The 18,823-nt window shown below is 39.4% G+C and overlaps 1 protein-coding gene across 7 annotated transcripts in view; it reads left to right on the forward strand.

Moving 5' to 3' along the window:
• ARHGAP21 (Rho GTPase activating protein 21) overlaps nt 1–18,823 on the forward strand; it is a 111,512-nt gene that overhangs the window by 79,191 nt on the left and 13,498 nt on the right. For 6 of the 7 annotated variants that reach the window (XM_079300577.1, XM_079300578.1, XM_079300576.1 and 3 more), the window contains 5 exons: nt 739–2,689; nt 17,638–17,796; nt 17,952–18,054; nt 18,145–18,181; nt 18,658–18,783. In XM_079300577.1, the coding sequence (XP_079156703.1) occupies nt 739–2,689; nt 17,638–17,796; nt 17,952–18,054; nt 18,145–18,181; nt 18,658–18,783 (2,376 nt within the window). The remainder of the gene's footprint in view (nt 1–738; nt 2,690–17,637; nt 17,797–17,951; nt 18,055–18,144; nt 18,182–18,657; nt 18,784–18,823) is intronic. The other variant, XM_079300582.1, reaches the window with a different exon arrangement.

Consider the following 18,823-nt stretch of genomic DNA (forward strand, 5'->3'; position numbering starts at 1 on the left):
TTTATACCTCAAAGTTAAAAATGCTAAATATCATTAATATTTTTTGCAGTAAAATTCTTGTACCATGTACTTGCTGTCTTCTGCAAGATATAAGATGACTTACAGGGTGTTGGCTCACAACAATGTGTTGCTGCTTCAATTTACTCATTATATGTTTAGGAATGGTAGCTTTTGTGTAGAAGTCATCTTAGAGGAGTGTGTGTGTATGTATATTTATTTGTCTGTACTTTTCATATGTACTGCATTAAGTGAACAGAGTTGTTGTATACCTAAGTGTATAGAGAATTTTCTAGTTCTAGTTGAATTTATTGCGCAGCATTTTAACCTATCAGTTGCTGTGAAATTCCAGTTTCCAGCAATGGGAGGCTTAAATGAGAAAAATATGTGAAGTATCACGTTAGGAAGCAGAATTTAAGGGGACAAAAATTGTTGTCTGCTCATGGATTTTGAGAAACCTGACTCAGTGCCCTACTTTTGCAGTATTTCCTAGAATTGATCATCAGTTCCGTTTTTTAATTGTTGAGGGATTGTATGCCATGATTTTGCTTGTTCTGTTTCTGTTCACTAAGGGGATGGAATGCTGGTTTTATCTTTTGAACTAACATTTTGCCTGAAATTAGGGGGAGTGTGAATTTTGAACCTGTGTTCCCCTCCCTTGAAGCTCGCTCATGCAAATACTCATGGAGAACTTTTCCATCTCCCTTACTACTATATACTCACTTAATCTTCTCTCCACAGGCGTATTCCCAAGATGCCTACCTGAAAGGCAACGAAGCCTACAGTGGTAATGCCCACAACATACCTGAACCACCACCCATATGTTATCCACGCCTGACATCCACAGCCTCTGTTAAGGCACAAGCTGGAGACAAGCTCCCTTCCGACTTCTCGCTGGGGAAACAACAAGTCAGTAGACCAGTCCGGGCATTGGCACAGCCAGAGAGGGCCTACAGAATGGAAATACAAGTGCCTCCATCACCAACAGACATTGCAAAGTCAAATACAGCTGTGTGTGTTTGCAATGAAACTGTAAGGACTGTTATTGTGCCTTCTGAGAAGGCTGTAGATTTGCCGTCTTGCAGAAATAACCATGCTGGTCCATCACACAGGACAGAGGAAGTAAGATACGGCTTAAAAGATCAAACCAATCTAAAAGCATGGACCACATCACCACCATCCTTAGTGTCCACTGCCATTGTACTTCCCCAGACTCCAATAACAAGACCAGTTGATACAACTGGAACAGTAGGTAAAGCTTCAAATTATGTAGTGTGTCCAGAAGGCATCCCAAACACTAGACCTTCTACTCAAGCCACAGAGTCGCCCTCAGTCTCTACTAATCACTACAGTTCTCCAACCTCCCACCAGCACATAGACTGGAAGACCTACAAAACTTACAAGGAGTACATTGATAATAGGCGCATGCACATGTATGGCTCCCGAACAATACAGGAAAGGTTAGACAGCTTAAGGGCAGCCTCTCAGAGCACAGCTGAGTATAATCAGGTGGTGCCAAATCGCACTGCTTCTCAGGTACGGCGCAGGAGCACCTCTCACGACAGGGTTCCACAGTCTGTCCAGATCCGGCAGAGAAGTGTATCCCAGGAAAGGCTTGAAGAGCCCGTGTTGATGAAAGAGTGGCCACGAAGTGCTTCTCAAGATACTCTAACTTCACCTTCAGTCAATGCTAGAAATCACAGGGCTCGGTCATGGGATTATCTCAGCAAACAGGGTGAAGTGCTAGAGAATTTTCATTCTGACAATATGATTGCAGATGCAAATGGAGATAGGAGAAAGACTTACAAATGGACAGGGTTTACTGAACAAGATGATCGGCGAGGTATTTATGACAGATCTAGACAACATGCATTTCATATGTCCCTTCGAGGTCAAAATTTTCCTATTGCTCCAAATACTTATATTTCAGACAACAGGAGAGCAGGTAGCAGAGCTTCTCTGCCTGGTTCTCACTTTCAAAAAGTTTCACCAGATATTAAAATATTACAGCCTTCTCGCGATTCACAGACTCCTGTGGGAATTTCAAAATCTGCAGGTGTTTCACAAGAGAGGTTGTCTCTCACACCAGCCAGAAGTTCTAGAAGTAGCTCTCTGAAGAACTCAGCTCCCTATGCAGCAAAACTGTCGATTCCCCTTAACCAGGGCCTGGATGCTATTGCCAGCAAAGACCAAAGAACAGTGAATCACTTGCATCAAAGCAGTCCATTAAACCAACAGTCAAGGATCCGAGCCGAAGGTGCCCCAGATCACAAAGCAGAAACTGGTAAAACCATCCAGCCCTCCTCTCTGGCTCCAGCTTCAGCCAAACTTGTTCAGCCAACAAGTGAGTGTTTAACTACCTCTGACAATGTAGATGGTTCCATCAAACAAAAGATTCAGGGTTTTGAAAGGGAAGATGTTCGTGAGTCTGAAAGTCTGCAAATGGATGTTCAGGGAAATGACAAAGACACGGTGGTCATGCGGGACAAATCACCTTCTGGCCACCAAACTCCCCAGCCTTTGAGGCATCAGTCCTACATTCTTGCTGTAAATGACCAAGAGGCAGCCTCAGACACTACCTGTTGGTTACCTAATGATGCTCGAAGAGAAGTCCACATAAAAAGAATAGAGGAAAGGAAAGCATCAAGTTCCAGCCCACCTGGTGACTCTCTGGCTTCAATTCCATTTATTGGTGAGTTAAATGATTTCATTATACATCAAATGCTTTTCTGTCCTAAAGTTGATGAAAAACACCATGCCAGGTAGCTGACTGCTATTCCTGTAAACCCTGAGCTTTAAGAGGCATGGGAGATTTTTCTCATCTGAAGTAACTAAAGGTTAGTAAAAGTAAAAATATTTTTTACTGGAGAGAAAAGGTATTCTGTTTTGTTTGGGGGTCCTGGAGAATGAGTGTAAAAAAGGCCACAGTGATGTAATATTTTTCTAGAGTTTTCTTTAACTCTCTGGGTAAGTCTGTTACATAACCATCTGGTTATCACTCCACATAATGTTGTGATGTTACATATATGGACAACTAGCATTTGCAGCACCTTTCAAATACTGTTACTTCTCTGTTATAAAACGTAATTGAAATCCAGTACAGAGAGACTATGGATGCAAATCCATATAAGAGTGATTTGTGGGGAAAAAATAAGTTTTTCAGTTGAGTAGAAATGGTGAATGCTTTCCGAGACAGACGGGGAATAGATGAAAGCTGTTTCAGGTGAAGGGATAGCAATAAAAAGCAGTGGCTTTGCAAGTAAAGACACCAATGTGGATATGAATGAAAGGGTTTGTGGAAGCAGAATCTGAGAAGCCTGAAAGATTTTCCTGTGTGCTGTGACACAGACAGGGTTGGAATTACAGGGAGCTTATGGGGAGGGTGCTAAAGAGGAAAGGAACCAAAGGAAGGACTGGAAATAGTAGGAAAAAAATACTGAATGTTGGATATGTGATGAATTGGTGTCTTCTGCTGAAGAGAGAGTTACTGTGTCAGAGCATTTCTGTTCTATCCAAGCAGTCAATGCCTCTGTTGTCTTTCTCCTGCTGTTTTTCTTGGGTTAGATTTTCTTTTGTTGTGGATGATTTAATCCTTTGTAGTCTGGATGTCTGTGGATCATTTTCCACAGGAGTTGATCTATACCTGATTCTCTGTGGTCTTGAATTTAGTGTAGGAAGTATTGAGAAAATACTGCAGAATTTTGGTTCTCAGACTCATCTGTGTGAAAAACAACTCTTTTTAATGATCTATTTTTTTTTTTTTTTATTTTTTTTTTTACATTAGGTTAAGGGAATTACAGTGTCTTTGGCATAATTGTCTTCTGTTGGGGATCTGAAGCAGTGTTTTTTTTTTCCCCTGGCATTATCTACAATATCTGCTACTAGTTGAAAGCGAATAACCAAAAAACAGTGAAGAAGCTTTGTGTTCATTAGAAAATGGAAATCATGCAAATGATGCAATAATTCTGTTTTTTGACACAATACTGGTAAAAAATTTAAAAAAGCTTTCTTAGCTAGCAGATGCTGCTTTTGTTGGGTTTTTCATTTTGAATGGAAGTTGTATAGATCTTTTTCATTCTTGTTATTACTGGATTCATCACTGTAATTTTAGATTCTTTTTTGGACCTAGCCAGTCTTTAAGGATTAGCAAAGTTTGTGAGGCATGTAACTGATCTTTGTGCAGAATTTTTCAATATGCTGCCTAAAACCAGTGTTGGGTTCTTGTTTTAGTTATGTACCATATTTGCTGGGATTATTCTAATCCCATACAGTTTAAATGTCATGTTAAAGCCAGATCAACATCAAGCCAAACCTTTTCTACACCATCTCCTTTCTTAGTTTTGACAAAGATTTCCCATGAACTTTGATTTATGTGACTTGCTTCGATATTTTACAGAAATGTGTTGATTAAAGTTCAGTGAAGCCTTAATCATGTCAGTTGTACTGTACTTGGTAGCAGCTGAGCAGTTCAGAGAGAACAAAATTGCAACTCTGCATTGCAGCCTCTTGGCATAGCACCACATGGGATTGAATTCTTATTGGCCTCTTGGAATGAAACCTCTGGAATGTTCCAGAAGTACTAAAAACTGGTGCTTCTAGAGCCTAGGCACTATGTGAGTCAGCATGGTCTTTGTGGCTGTCTTCCTAGCAAGAAATTCCTCTGCCAGTGCAGGTGCTATGGAAAGTTTCCACCCCAGCTCCAGCACCCTGAAGAGGAAATAACCCTGTCTGAATAGAAAGAGCATGAAATGTTAGGAAAGTGGACCACTTCTTATGTTAGAATTTATGTGCATTATTCTAGCTTTGCTTGTTCTGCTATCATTATGCCTAATTACAACTTCACTTGTTAAAAGCTGTGTTTAATCAGTTGGATAAAACCCTAAATCTTCTTTGAAATTCAGCTTAAGGTTTTTTAACTCTTCAGATGGAAAGTCACTGGGAGTTCTGGTTCAGAGCTTTCTTTTGGGCTTTTTTTTTCTTTGATTATTTAGAAGGATCTTACTTTGAATGAAGACATACCTTGGAGTTGGCAATTGCTTTACTTATGTTTTTATCTGTATAGTAGGGTTTTTTGCATTCTTAGGTTTTACTGGATAGAGCTAATTTAATAAATACACTTACTGAAGTTATTTGTACAGTAGATACTTGGAGTAGTGTAAAGATGTAAATTTGGGGGAGGGTAACAAATACCTTCCAAGGTCACAGATTGCTACCATTTAAAATGTGTGCTGTTTAAAATATCTGTAGTGTGTCTATTTTTATCACCACTTTCTGCTTATTACAAGTAGAAGATAGTAGTAGATATGGCCAGGGTCATATTTTGGTAGAAATTCAGCCAGGAACAGCTGGCTTTTGCAGCAGTATTTTGTGACTAACCCACTTCTGGGAACAACACAACATCAGAATGATTTTAGCTCTGGGTAAGTAGCACAGTGCCCTGCACCTCAAACAGAAATCCAAGCAGTGTTTCTGTCAAGCTTCCTTACAGCAGATTTTTGCAGACATCACAGTGAGTTACTGAAGAACTGTCTTTTGACACTAGTGTTTTCAAAAAGGTAGTTCAGAAGCAGGAAGATTTAAATTTTGGGTGTAATTTACTAGTAGAAATGAGAGAGACATTCAGACCAAACCTAGTAGGTAGCTATAATATCTTTTATGGGAGAAATGGATTTATAAGAAAAAAATAAGCAAAATATTGTGTGTTCAAACTCTTCTTCAGGTAAACACATGTTCTTGGAGGATGATGAAGCTGCCAGCTTTACAGATAAACTTACTGTGGTTTTGCAAGCTTTGCTACTTTCCATTTTCTACTAAATGCAGTATATTGTGGTTCTCAGATGCTGTTTCTACTTCAGGTCCAAAGAAAAGCTGTGTTCTTAGAATGCTCTTTATTGTTTCAAACTGTACAAGTTAGTCTAGAGACAGTCTGCTGTTTTTACCCAGGAAAGGTCTCACCTGTTCTCTAGACTAATAAAAGTACCATTTTCTCTATCAGTGACTATATTAGCAATTGTGCATTTTTTGAACTTGCATGATTTCTGTGCTAGAGGACAGCAAATTATAATTTTCTGACCTACCAGGTAATTTTTGGATGAGTTAATCTTCACTGGAATGGGAAGTAGAATGCTGCTGAACATCCTGATAGACATGGGTGACTAGTGGTGTCTCTCAGGGGCCATTATTGGGACCAACGTTATTAAATATCTTCATCAATGACACAGATAGTGGGGTTGAGTGCACCTTGGTAGATTTGCAGATGACACCAGGCTTGAGAGGTGATGTTGCCATGTTTGAAGGATGGGATGTCACCCAGAGGGACCTGGACAACTCAAGAAGTAGGCACATGGGAATCTCATGAGGCTCAACAAGACCAAGTGCAAGGTGCCCTGAGTCAGGGCAACCCCTGGTATGAACACAGTCTGGGGGATGGACAGGGTGAGAGCAGCCCTGCCCAGAGGGGATGCTGGTGGGTGAGAGGCTGGACACGACCCAGCCATGTGCACTCACAGCCCAGAAAGCCAAACTGTGCTGGGCTGCACCAAAGCAGTGTGGGCAGCTGGTAAGGGAGGGGATTCTGTCCTTCTGCTCTCTTGAGACACCACCTGCAGTGCTGCATCCAGCTCTGGGATCCTCAGCAGGGAAGTGTGGACCTGTTGCAGCAAGTCCAGAGGAGGGCCACCAAGTTTAGCAAAGGGATGGAGCACCTTTCCTGTGAGGAAAGGCTGAGAACTGGGATTGTTCAGCCTGGAGAGGAGACAGCTTTGGGGTGATGTAACTGTGGCCTTCCTCCTGAAGGGAGCCTACAAAGAAGATGGAGAGAGATTTTTTTTTCCAAAAATGTATAATGACAGGGCAAGGGGCAAAGGATTTAAATTGGTATTTAGATTAGATATTGGGAGGAAGCTCTTTACTGTGAGGGTGGTGAAGCACTGGAACAGGTAGCCCAGAGAAGTTTTGGATGCCCTATTGCTGGAAGTGTTCAGGGCCTGGTTGGGTGGGTCATTGAGAAACCTGGGATGGTGGAAGGTGTCCCTACCCACAGCAGGGGCTTGGGTCCCTTCCAACCCAAACCATTTTATGTGTTTTGTAACTGTTGAGAAAATGTTGATTCAGAATACAGTTGTTTTAATACATTTCATAGACATAAATGTCTAATATGCATGTCAGAGATTTGCAGCAAGGTTGAGAATATTTTTTGTTACTTACAGTACCTACTGTAGAGTAGAAAGAAATAAATGTAGAAGAGATTAATCCGACTACCACATTGAGTTGAATGAACTACCCACAGGAGTGAAATGGGGGTGCTGCTTCAGTACTTAACCTCATTGCAGCATGAGTAGCTGTCAGGCCAGCTTAGTGCTTTAGCCATTACTGCTGGGGGGATGTTCTTTCCAACTTTGCAGAGGCCTGTCACATAAAAATTAGTTTTAAGCAGATATATTTTGGCTGAGGATTTTAAAACATCATCTTGAAGTTCAAAATCATTTTAAAATAAAATGAAGTTCATAGCCATCCTATTATAGAGCTTTTTTCTTAGGCATGTAGTAGCATCATTTAAGTACAAAGATTTTTTTCCTCAAAGGTGTGATCCCATTTTGAAAATATTTAGCATATCTTTACCCTAGAAAAGTTTTAGGTCACTTTATTTCACTATTAATTTGTGAATAACTGAGAGAAAATTGGCTAGATAAAAATAACCTGACCAGACTTTGGTAACAACAGAATATTGTAAAAATTAGATGTGTTCTCCCCCTGAGTGAAACTCACACCTTTGGAAAGATATAAGAGCAGGACAACGATATGTGATACTGAATGTTGGTACTTCCTGTTCTCCCACTATTTGCTCTTTAAAATATCTCTGAGCCAAATGTGCTTTTAAGTGCACCATAAATTTCTCTATTTTCTTCTCTATTACAGTAAAGTTTTGTTATCCAATACCCTGTTTTGATTTAAATAAAGATTTGCCAGGGTTTTCACAGTTAAAACTGCATGTATTTATTCCCTTAGTGAGTGTCTGTTTTTCTAAAACATGTCTCCTGTTGACTGAATTCACAGTGTGGATTAAAAGGGTCCCTAAAGACCATCCAGTTCAAACCCCCTGCCATCAGTGGAATCACTTTCTATTAGTTTACTCAGAGCCTCATTCAACCTGGCCTTGAGCACTTCCAGGGATGGGGCATTCACAGCCCCTCTGGGGAGCCTGTTGGAGTGCCTCACCATCCCTACAATAAATCTCTATTGCTTCTACACTTAGTGCAAGCAAACCAGAGCAATTTCTGGTGCTGGTAATCAGGCACACTCTGCTGTTCACCATGTTTTAAAAGCTGATCTTCATACTAATTTTCAAAAGAAAAAAGTAGGGAGTTTTGGTTTTTGTGGGTTTTATTTGGTTGTTTTTTGTTTGGAGTTTTGTTGTTGTTTTTGTGACATTTGTTGGCGTTCTTGTTTTATTTTTTTGCTGTGGGGGTTTTTTGTTTGGGGGGTTTTTCTGTGTTTCACAACCTGGTTTTTTACCAACATGTCATAAATAAAAGTACTTGGGTACTTACTGATTAACAGGGTAAAACTCACTGGCGTGCAGTGAGTTCTGCTCAACCCTGTTATTCTTTGTCTTTTATTTTTATGTTGTTCTTGTTGTCATTGTTACTATATATTTTTTGAAGTATATTAACTAGGGAATTAGGAGCTAAAACATTCTAAACCACCTACTATTAGTTAGACTTTTCAGGGAACTTTATTATACATGTGATTGCATTTATCTTCTTTAGTGCTGGATGTAGGGGTGTATAACTACCTTATCAATACCTACCTTTAAGTCCTGGGTCATGTACCTAACTCCAAGTACTTCTTGGGAAGTGTAAAGACTTTAGTGTCTTGTCTTAGTGGAATATGTGCTATACTTTCCCTATCCTCCCCCTACATCTTAATGCCTCTCTGCAGGCTGTTGAAGTTTGGGAGATGACAGTGTAAATACACACATATTGAATGCAACTGAAACAAAATTAATTTATATGCTTACACAACATGCTATGAAAAAGGTTATGATGGTAGAAATAGACAAAGTCAACATTCTCATATGCAGAAAGGAAGCATTTGAAAGAATTAATTACTCATTCTGTTTTCCCCTTACAAGAAGGGAGAAACTCAAAACATTGGACTTGTCCAGCAGAGATTGTGGTTCATCAGCTCAGAATGTGTGGATACCTGCAGGGCAAATGGTGGCTGAATACTGATGGCTGATATGGTGTGTTTTAAGGAAAATCTGCTAGCAGTCATGATGAGACTGAAAATCTTCATCTGTTGTGATAATTTTCTTTTCTACAAGTTATTGCTAGCTATTCCAAATGATTGCAATTGCAATAGAGATTAGGGCTGACAAATGTTCATTTTTGAGGAATGTTTCTTCCATTATTATAGTGATAGCATTGGAACAGCTTTTAACATGTCATCATCAGTGTTTCTAAGATAAGCATCAGTCCTCTGGTTTTTTTTTTTCAAGGTTTTACAGTGTGGCCTGCCAAATCACTGTTGCTCCAGGCTGAATATTTCATTGTTTCTTATCCAAAGAACAGTTTTAAATCATTGTGGCATTCTGAAATATAGCGGCCAAAACACAAAATTGCAAATTACATTTTTGAATACTGTTTAAATGCTTCTGTAAAAAATTTTTTTTAATTAAAACTTAAAATTTGGAGCAATAATTTATAACATCTAGAAGAGTTTTGAGTAGAAGCATCTGATTTTTTGATGGGTAATATTTTCAAAGCATAAATCATCCTCAGTGTATCATTATAGCTTCAAATAATAATTGCAGGTAATAAGGGAATGCTGTCAGGGTTTTTGGCAACAAAAAATATACTGAGAATTGTACTTTTTTGTATGATGGGGTAATATGGCTGGCAGGAACCTTTAGAATTGCTTTGTGTAGAAAAATAGTTAAACTTTTGTTTGACACTGAAATAAACAATAGACTTTCATAGATTCAGTTTTCACAATAGTCTGACATGAAGAATAACCTTGGGAAGCCTTTTCTGTTTGTGTGAAACTCAATCAGTATAACAAACATACTATTTACATGAGTGCATTAGCAGAGGACTGGATTTGATGATTCAGGAAGCTTGTTCCAGTCCTGTGTTTCTGGGGCTTAGAGCAGGGAATGTGCTCAGCATGCAGACATGTTTCCATTCTGTTCTTTTGGCCACATGAGGATAATTACATAAAGTAGATATATGAAGCAGTTCTTTCTAAAGACAATTAATGCTGCCAATGCTGGAAGTAATTAAAAACTAGCAAAAAAAAAAAAAAATTAAAGTTTCTTTTTTGAAAAAATAAGGTAACAGGTCATGAGGAATCCAGGCAATAGAGTTATCTTTCTCCCAAATCATGTATTGACCTCCAAGGTTAAAACACATAAGGGAGCTTTTACCCTTGCAAACTGATGTATAAGATGCAGCAGTTTGTGCTGCAGGATTTAAAATAAGAAGTCACTGCTGTGTGGCATTTATTAGTCCTTTGTGCTGTTTTGTATGATAGCAGGGTTAGTTCCATATAGTTTACTTTTGATTCAACAATTCCTTTTTGTTTATGGGTTGTTTCCGGCCTTCTCACTGCTGGTGAAATTGCATCCATTGTATTTTTATTTGATTGTCTTCCTGACAGGCTTTTAAGAAAAATGGCCTACATTAGTGTGTCTGTTTACCTTAATGGCAGCTTCTTCTGGGGTTTCTTGGAGACGGATTTTTTTTTTTTTTTTTTTTTTAAATTTTTTTTAATTTTGCTTCCTTGCCTGTGTATGATGAGGATCTTTTTCCGAACCTCTCCTAATGCTGTCCATGCTCTCTCCTTCCTTTCTGCACTCTTCTCACTGGTGCCACTTCCCTGCAGTCTCTGTCCCCCTGCTGTGCTATCCCTTGCTCCACTTGTGCCTCAGCAGCCTTTTCCCTACCCCTTTTGTCCCACCTACTGCTGTGTTTAAGGAAGGAATATCTGGTGTACATGGTGTACTTTAAAGGATGTGCTGCCCGTAGCAAGCTGGAGCACATCTAATCTGAGAGGCACTGAAGGTGTATTAGACATAGGGCAAGAATTTAAGGCTTTTATCTACTGTATTTAGGAAGAATACTTCAGAGCAAGGTGCTGCTGGTGCATCATGAAAATGCAGAGCCTGTTATGGTATCATGTGTGATGGAGTACTTGGACAGGCCAAGGATGTGGAGTGCAGAAGAGTTGACAAGGGGCTGAAATTCTGTAAAGCAGTGCCTTTCTAAAGCCAGCCCTCCTGCAGGGTCACTGGCACATACTGTCAGTCCTTCATAAAGAGAAGATTAGGGTTTTTTTAATTACACTAATGAGTACTTGATAGTTTGTTCCTTCTTTTGTTATATAAGCAAATTAATTTGACATGTAGGGTTCATTCTTAAATTGCATCTCAAATCCATAGCTTGTTGTTCAAGTGAACTATTGTAGAGAGGTAATTATTAAAATACTTACTGTAATGGCTATTAGGTAGATGCCATCTGTAAGGAACCTTGGCATCCATTGCTCAGTTGAATGAAAATAATGTTTTTAATGAGTCTTTTAGTCTTTTGCTTTGCAGACAGCATCGTGACCTACCTCTGGAGCTTTCTGCAGAAGGCTGGGCTTTTTACAGTCAATCACTGTTACATTTGCACAATATCTTAGTAACCAAAATTGCATTAAATACTATAGGAGCATCTATAAACAAATACTCAATCCAAGAATTTGTCATGGTTGTCAGAAAGCCAATAATACTATAATACAGTTATTTCCTTCAATGCATGCATTTTGGGAAATTGTATGTTGAACGATTTTTTTGTTTCTGAGGGTGCATGCAGTCTCAACATTCTTCATGGGAAATGTAAAGCTGTTTTTAAGTGTGCATTACTACACAGCTGTTACATTTTTATGATCTGAATCTCTAAATCAGTCTGATAAAATACATGCTCATTGAATTAAGCTTTATGGCTACATATTCACATTGTTTGTTCAAATTGAGATGCCAAATTAGTGTTTTAAATGGTAATGTGGTCTGCAATACATTTATTAAATAAAACAGTTCCTTCTTGAGGTCTTTTTAGGTGTTGAAATACTGCTTCAAAGACTGCCATGCCTGAAGGGGAATAAATGTGAAGGATGACTTTAGCCTTGGGAAGCTAGGTTTTTTTCCCAGTAATTTTTTTATTATCAGTGAAGAAAAGCTTTGGCAAACTGAGTCCATATGGATTGGAGGAGAAATCACCTTTCTCTGTTAATGATCCCTGTTAAAGCATCCCTGATGGTGGCTATATTAAAGTCTGTCTGTAAATTTGTTTCCAATGTGTGCATGATTCAGTTACCTAAACAACTTCCTTAAATCCCTCTCTCTTGCTTCATCACCACCACAAAAAGAAAGAAACCACAAACCAGCCAAAGCTCAACAACAAACACAAACCCCACAATCATTACCAACTAGGATAAAGAGAGTTTTCTTAAGACAGCTCCTGTGCAGTTTAGCCCACACCTGTCAATGCAACCCAATGAAATGCATCTGAAGGTGCTAACAGAGTTGACTGGTGTCACTGCAGAGATACAATCTTTGAAGGATTATGAAGATTGGAAAAGGTCCCTGTAACTAGAAAAAAGCAGGTGGTGCACCCATCTTGAAAAACGATAAGGACAATTCAGGGAATGCAGTCACTTTACCTTATCTCAGTCCTTAGGAAAATCATGGAGTTGGTCCTCTTGGAACTAGTTTCTGGGCAAAGGAAGAAGGTGATTTGGAATAGCACGGATTTACCAAGTGTTTGACTAATGGGAGTGCCTTTTGTAATGAGATGAGTAGGCCTTGAACAAGAGGAAGACACAAGGGGTCACCAACCTTGACTTCAGCAAGTTTTTTGAGCTCTTCAGTGACACCATCCTTGTTCCATAGGGTGGATGGCTGTACTGCTGGATACATGGAAAAACTGGATTATCAGGTCTAAAAGTTAGTGCCTAAGTGTTCCTATTCTGCCTGAAGAAGTCTATCTTCAGAAGAAGTCTGCTCTTCAGAGTCCATCTTGTTTAACTTTCATGACCTTGAGAGGAAATAGGGTATGCTTTTTAAGTTTGGCAATGCTAGACTTACACTCTCCTGGTCTGTATCAATAAGAGCACATCCAGGATATTGAGGGAGATCTTTCCCTCAATTTGGCAGTTGCTGAGTAAGAGCCCTCACCAACATGGTCTGAATTCAGCATTAACCCTGCCTTGTGGAGAAGGTGAGCCTGAGACCTTCTGAGGTTTGCTGCCACCTGAATAATTCTGGGATTCATTTAAATTACATTTGAGGTTTTCAAAACATACCCACTTTTGTGTTCAGGTTGTTTCTTACTTTCAAACCTTAATGTTTAAGGGACTGTTCAGGAGATGGAATAAACAAACATGAAATGCTATATGAATCATGGTAAAATTGTATTGTAGCAGCTTAATAGGTTATGATATGTATCTGTGCTTTTTTCAGTGATTTTTGTCTGTTTCTTCTTCTTGGTTAATACTCGTTCCTTAGTTACTCATTCACATAGTGAGGATAGTATGTCCTGTTTGTCATGCCTTCCCACCCATGAAATCCTCAGTTCTGAAATCTCTGGTTCTGCCTCTGAGTCCATTCTGTATAAATCTATCTCTTTGCAGTATCAGGTTTTTTCCACCTTGTCTACATTGTGTGCAGATGCTCCCTATCTTTGCAGGTCCCCAATCTCCAGCTGCATGGCAATACAAGCATACTTTGATACAGGAATTTCTCTCTGCCTTCGCTAGAGAGGGTCAGTTAGTTGTGGTTGGAGCTGTGTTGCCTATTTATTACAAGTTTTCAGTGTCTTACCCATAAATGCTTTTGCATTCAAGGGCTCTTCCTGAAAACAGTTGCAACTGTTGACCAGTTGCCATTCTCATGTGCAAATAGAAGTGACAAGTGGCATCCCCCATTGGCCAGAGATGCTCTGTCACTGTGCTGGCTTAGTTCCGATAGCCAGTCTCTTCTGTCACTTCATAGATGATAATGCAGAACAGATTGTGGTTGGAAAGTTAACAAAAACTAGTCCTGGAATCACAGAATCATATGGACCCATTAGGATCATTGAGTCTAATTCCTGGCCTTGTGCAGGACACCCCAAGTATCATACCATGTGCCCAATTGTCTAAATCCTTCCTGAACTTGGTCAGGCTTGGTGCTGTGACTGCTTCCCTGGGGAGCTGTTCCAGTGTCCAGCAACCCTCTGGGTGAAGAGCCTTTTCCCACCCAAGATAGATATCCCACCTAAATCTCTCCTGGCTCAGCTTTGTGCTGTTTCCTTGAGTCCTGTCACTGGTCACAAGAGTGAAGAAGAGATCAGTGTCTGCCCTTCCTCTTCTCCTTTTGAGGATGTTGAAGGTCACAAAGATCTCCCCTCAGCCTCCTCTTTTCCAGACTCAACAGACCAAGGGACCTCATACAAGTCCCCTCCAGATCCTTCACCATCCTTGTGGCTCTCCTTTGGATCTTTGGATGCTCTCTAATAGTTTAATCTCTTTCTTAGATTGTGGCACCCAGCAGTTCTCACCTCACTCAAGGTGAGGCTGCCCCAGAGCAGAGCAGGACAATCCCTCCCTTGCCTGGCTGTGCTGATGCTGTTCCTGATGCCCCCAGGACAGGGTTGGCCCTCCTGGCTGCCAGGGCACTGCTGGCTCATGTTCAACTTGCCATGGACCAGCACCCCATGTCCCTTTCTGTGGCACTGCTCTCCAGCCTCTCATTCCCCAGTTCCTACACACAGCCAGGGTTGCCCCATCCCAGGTGCAGAATCTGGCACTTGTCCTTGTTGAACTTGATATGGTTGTGCAGCCTTCTAACTTGTCAAAGGCCTCTCTACCCTTGAAGGAGTTCACAACTCCTCCCAATTTAATACTGTTAACAAACTTACTTGGTATTACTTTGAGTCCTATGTCCAGGTGACTAAAATTAAGGTATGAAAGAGAATCAGGGCAAGGATGGATCCTTGTGTAGTTCTGTTAGTGACAGATCACGAGCCTGTTGTCACCCCCAGCCACTGTAACCCTTTGTGCCCAACCCATGATCCAGTTGCTCACCTGTCCTGTATCAGGGTTTTCCAGCTGTGAGCTGGATGCTCTGTGCAGAAGGATGCTGTGAGAGACAGAATCAGCAGCTTTGCTGAAGTTCAAAATGGTTACATCTGCTGGCTTTCCTAGATCAGCTCGGTGGGTTGGCCAGTTGTAGAAGGAAATCAGGTTTGACAAGCAGGACTTTGCCTCATGAAGTGATGCTGGCTCTGACCAATGACTGTGTTGTCCTCCAGGTGTTTTTCAGTATGTCCCAGAATAATAGTTTCCATGGAGTCCTTGACCTTTTTGTTACAAATATTTAAAGAGACACTAGTAATTTGAGGTAGCAAGCTGAAAGAGAATTATTGTGTGTGGTTTCTCTTCTGGCTTGTTTGTTCTGTGCACTTCACTGCATTTGGACACACTCATTTCGGTGAGCTGAACAAATCATATTGTTCAGACACTGTGCGAGGATTTTGGGGTGTGAATATGTCAGTGAAGGAAACTGGAAAGGTAAATAATGCAAACATCTGAAAGAAAGATTAAAATACAAGGAACATGTGTAGTTTTTTGGTTTTTTTTCTTACTGAACAGCAGCAGTAGTATTTGCTAGTACATTAAATTAAGAGCCAGAATCTCCTCTGTTGTACATCATTATTTGTTCCATGATCACTTTATATTACATAAAAGTTTGCTATTAGCTAGCCTTGAGCCTCTTCAGGGACTGAATAGTTATGCCCCTCCTATACTGCAAATGTTACTTGCAGTTCCTCTAAAGTTTGCATATTTCTAAAACAACTTTAATTTTTATTCATTTGGGAATTAGATCCACTGCAAATATATAATGATATGAATAATTATTGTTGCTTTCAGGGACTGACAAATTGTTCCTCCTCATCTGAATTCTTGTATTTAAGTGTTGTGGGAAATGCTGTAGTGTTGCCAAAAATGTTTGTGTTCAGAGCTTTCACCGATCTATTTCAAGTGCTAGTGTTTTTATAACTCTTGGGAGTAGAGACTGACATTTGAGATATGTCTGTTAACATAAATAACTTAAACCTGAGCACTTTTGGTCTGTGAGCTGTAAATCAATCAATTGTGCAGTGAGTGATTATATTCCTTAGTCAACCTTAGTTTCGGGGAAGCTCAGCAGATTAAAAAAAATAGGAAATTGAGCTGTTGTAGGTCAGAAATAGTAGTGTAGCTGAGCTTTTTCTTGTGTCCTAGTTGCTGTAGTGAAGTTATCTGTAAATGCTTCTAATTTATCACTTTGGATGCAAGTAAAACATAGATTTTTTTTTTTTTTTAATTGTAGTGTCATGGTTTGGTGTGAATTCTCTTGCTTTTCTTTTTTATTAATGTTTCTAGCTTGCAGATGGATTTTTTTTTTAATATGCTTTTTTAACTTCGGAAGTTACTATATTTTTCACCCTGGGCAATTTAGAGGTGTGTTATTGCTAAACTATCCTGTGCTTTGTTTATTGCCTTGTTCTAAATGTACATTGCCAAATTTTGATGGTACAAGTGCTGCCTTAACAGAACTGTTAGTGACTGTTGGAACAGCACAATGCAGCACACGCAGTTGTGTTCGCACAAAGCAAAGAATAAACCTCTGTCTGTGAGTGTTCATTGGTTTCAATAGGCTTTTCAGTAGCTCTGCATATTACAATTCTTAGCACCTAGAGTACATTCATATTCATTACAGCAGTACAGTTCAGCCCCTGCTCGTGACTTGATTTTTTTTTTCTTTTCCATCCCCTCCTCTACCAGAGCACGAAGTAGAATGATTTTTCTAGTACTAGTAATGTGCTGTAGAAGATGTCATGGCTCTTTTCTCAAAATGATGGAAAATGCATCTTTTAACTTCTTCCATCTTGTAAGAAACACGTTAAATGCTAGAATATTTAAAGCTTTTTGGAATCTTTCATGATGACCCTTGTGGCTCTTGAGACTGAGAGGTGCTGGGCGTGTATGGCATGCAATCATTTCTATGAACAGTTAGTGGAAGAACTGATTGGTATGTAGTAGTCCCATCTTTTAAAGGTCTGAATACTCTGTATGTGAATGTTCAGAGGATGGGGGGGATTGTTTCTTTGAATGTTAGATAGCTGTTTAAAATGCTTTTATGTTTGTAACTTGACTGTTGTATTTGAACACTGTTTTAAACCAAATGGCTTTTGGTAGTCTGCCTCTATGTTATTGTAGCTATCTGTCTCTTGAATTTTTATACTTACTGGTATAATAAGTGGATTTTGATGCATATAAAAAGAATTCTCTACTTGCAAATAATATTGAGAAATTAGCAGATAATTCCTGTTTCTGTTGCATGCAGCAAAATCAATGATTTTTTGCCTTTAACGTACATTAACATCCCTGTGAAATGAAACAGGCTTCTCTTCATGAAAAAATGCATCTGCCAGTGTAAATTAATTGGACTCTTTTTTTTGTTAGAATGACTTAAGATGTCTGATATCCCAGTATTGAGAAGTTCAGACAGCTATTTGGTTTGAGCATTTGATTAATGCATTTAATATGTTAATATATGGCATATTACCTTTGTAGATGAACCGACTAGTCCTAGTATTGACCATGATATTGCACACATTCCTGCTTCTGCTGTTATTTCTGCATCTGCTTCTCAAGCACCAGCTATAGCAACTGTTCCTCCCAGTCCTACATCTCCAATCCCTTTAATTCGGCGACAACTTTCACATGATCATGGTGAGCGTTGATTTCATTCTTTTTCTCTTGCGACTTTTTTCCTTTCACACTCTGGAGATCAGAAGTGAAAATTGTAAACTCTTTATTGCTTGAAATAAATCACAAAAAATGTGATTCAATTTCCTGCATACTCAGAAATTTCCATTTATTTGTAGAATCCATCCGGCCTGCTGTCCTGGATAGCCAGCCTGCCACAAAAACTGAGAGATCCAAGTCATATGATGAAGGACTGGATGATTACAGAGAAGAGGGAAAATCGTGAGTTCATGGAAAAAAATTAGTTATTTTGCACATCTGTTTTTTTAAGTATCTAAAATCTCAATTTAACATTTGTTTTTCTTCCAACAGATCCATTAAGCATGTATCTAGTTTAAAGGGGATTAAGGTAGGTAAATGCATATATATAGCAACTCCTAAACATTACCCATACTGCTATGACAAATGGTTTGAATTATACAGGTCTGTTTTACAAAGTGATATGCTAACAGCCAGGAAGTTTGTTATAATTGCTACTGATCAAATTGCTGATGTATGCATCATATAAGTAAACATGGTCTCTTTTTTCCTGGCCTCATCACATGGTCCTTGATTTTCATTTTCCTTAGTCTCTCTAAACAAAGCATCTTAAATGTGGTGGCTTTTTGTGAAAACTCACCAAGAGTCTAAGATTCATGAAGTTTCTCAAAGTATTCTTTGCATGTGTAAGGTCACTATTGTTTTGTGTAAACTTCAGAAATTATGTTTTCCTGAGACCATATTCCTGGGGACATTTTTAAAGCGAGAAATGTCTTGAGCATTGGAACTGTAGGCAAATACCTATAGAATTTCTCTGTGGGGTTCTTTCTGTGATGTTTGCTCTAGGTCCCAGACAGCCAGAAATCTTCAGAGGACTCTGGTTCCCGAAAAGATTCTTCTTCAGAGGTGTTTGGTGATGCCTCCAAAGAGGGATGGCTCCATTTTCGTCAGCTTTTTACAGACAAAGGAAAGGTACCTCTCATGTTTGGATTTTTAACCTAGGACAAATGCT

The sequence above is a fragment of the Erithacus rubecula genome (genome assembly GCF_903797595.1).
Source record: "Erithacus rubecula genome assembly, chromosome: 3".
NCBI lineage: Eukaryota > Metazoa > Chordata > Aves > Passeriformes > Muscicapidae > Erithacus > Erithacus rubecula.